The 1,745-nt window shown below is 39.4% G+C and overlaps 1 protein-coding gene across 1 annotated transcript in view; it reads right to left on the bottom strand.

The window, feature by feature from the left end:
- Positions 1-1,745, bottom strand: part of LOC107579179 (glycoprotein-N-acetylgalactosamine 3-beta-galactosyltransferase 1-B) — a 5,223-nt gene that overhangs the window by 1,663 nt on the left and 1,815 nt on the right. Inside the window, exon 2 of the mRNA XM_016265039.1 lies at positions 965-1,629. Within this exon, the coding sequence (XP_016120525.1) occupies positions 965-1,629 (665 nt within the window). The remainder of the gene's footprint in view (positions 1-964; positions 1,630-1,745) is intronic.

Below are 1,745 nucleotides of genomic sequence, written 5' to 3'. Positions count from 1 at the left end.
GATTAAATAATTTACACTGCAAATAACATTAAGTACAACTGCAATAAATAATGTTATGAGCTTAATGTTTTAAATGCATTTATGAGTATACAAATAAGAAATGTTGAGGGGAAAAATGCATACTTTTCAACAAACTTCTCAACTGAACTACCAGTAAGTGACGGTAAGTCACTGAATGAGTGAGTATTGAGTCATTCATTCAACTGCTTGAGTGTTTTATCGTGCTGGTATCTTAAGGACTTTCGTGGACAGCTGACTCCTAAAGTTTGTGATATTCTTCATATTCTGTGTGGTGGTCAGATAAGTTTAAATAGATTTTTACCTTTTATGGGCATTTTACATTTATAAAGCCATTTTTCTATAAGTGTGCATTATCTTTTGAGTCAAATTCTTACATTTAATAATCAGTGAATAAGAATAAGACATTTGGGCTGTTACCAAGCAAATGAAATCAGTATCAACAAAATTAATCTTTGCGATCCAGACATAAGCTGCATCTGAATTGGCATTTAGATGTGTTTACACACTGTTTAATGCAGAACATGAATACATTAAACCTGCAGTTACAAATGCATAAATAATGTTTTGATATATTAAACATAAAACATTGAATACTGATATTTGAAATAATTTAAAAAATGAAGATACTTTAAATGTGAAATTAAAACCGCCAGTAGGTGGCAGTAAGTCACTGTTAATAAGTGAGTCATTGCGACTGAACCGAATCATTTAAACGATTGATTCATTCGGGAACGAAACACCATCATGTTGCTCAGAGACGCAAAACAGCGCTGTGGCTTTGTTTGGAATTATTTTTGTTGGCGAAATAGTGCAAAAACAGGCAATATGGTGTCTAAAACGTATGCATGGATAAACTGAGATACACTATACTCGAAGCAAAAAAAACAAAAATATTGATGATGGAGGTTTCGTAGCCTATGGTGCTAACTGAATTCGGACTCACCTGCACAATGGGGTAATAACAGTAGTTCCAATACCAGAAGGTCTTAGAAACTGTGCCAGTGAGATGGGACTCTGGTACGAAAGGATGGAATGTCTCTCTTTGTAAGGTGTCTCTGGAGTCTCCTGCCACAACGCCTACCTTCTCCATACACTGACCTAGAGCTAGGTCCTCCACTGAGCTAGTGTGAGTGCACACTTTGGTACGAAAGCCTTCCACAAACCTCCTCAGGGCCTCTTTGCTTAGCACATAACCTGCGCCACCACTCATGTAGCCCTGTTTTACGTATGGCTTAAACCGTCTGCCAAAATACACCGGGTCCTCTGGAGAGTGGCTGGCCAGAATCCAGCGCAGGTTGTCGACGATCACGTAAGTGTCGTCATCCGCTTTGAGAAACCAGTCTGCCTCGTCCCCGTGCTTGTCCATGACATAGTGGAAAGCACGAATGGTTTTCCAGTACAGCTGATCCCGACCTTCCTTGGTGTTTAAGCCGACCGTGGGAAAATCAGGGTCGTCCACAGAGCTTATGAAGACCACAATGTTGCAGTGGCGACTCCATGTGGCTTTCACATGCCGAGCTTTCTTCTCAAGGTTATTAGGGCCGGTCATGACCCAACACAAAATGCGTACATGCTTATAGAGAGTGTCAGCCAGTGTGCCATCCTCACCTACAAGAGACAAACCGTGATTATTCTGAAAAATAAATGATACAGACCAAAAATCACATGCTACCATTTAGACAAGAATATTTTGAATGTGCATAATCGTAGTGAACTTTTTTTTT

The sequence above is a fragment of the Sinocyclocheilus grahami genome, unplaced genomic scaffold (assembly GCF_001515645.1).
Source record: "Sinocyclocheilus grahami isolate Dianchi unplaced genomic scaffold, SAMN03320097.WGS_v1.1 scaffold15003.1, whole genome shotgun sequence".
NCBI classification, from domain to species: Eukaryota; Metazoa; Chordata; class Actinopteri; order Cypriniformes; family Cyprinidae; genus Sinocyclocheilus; species Sinocyclocheilus grahami.
The sequence above is the reverse complement of the archived record's forward strand: the minus strand, read 5'-3'. Positions and strand labels throughout refer to the sequence as shown.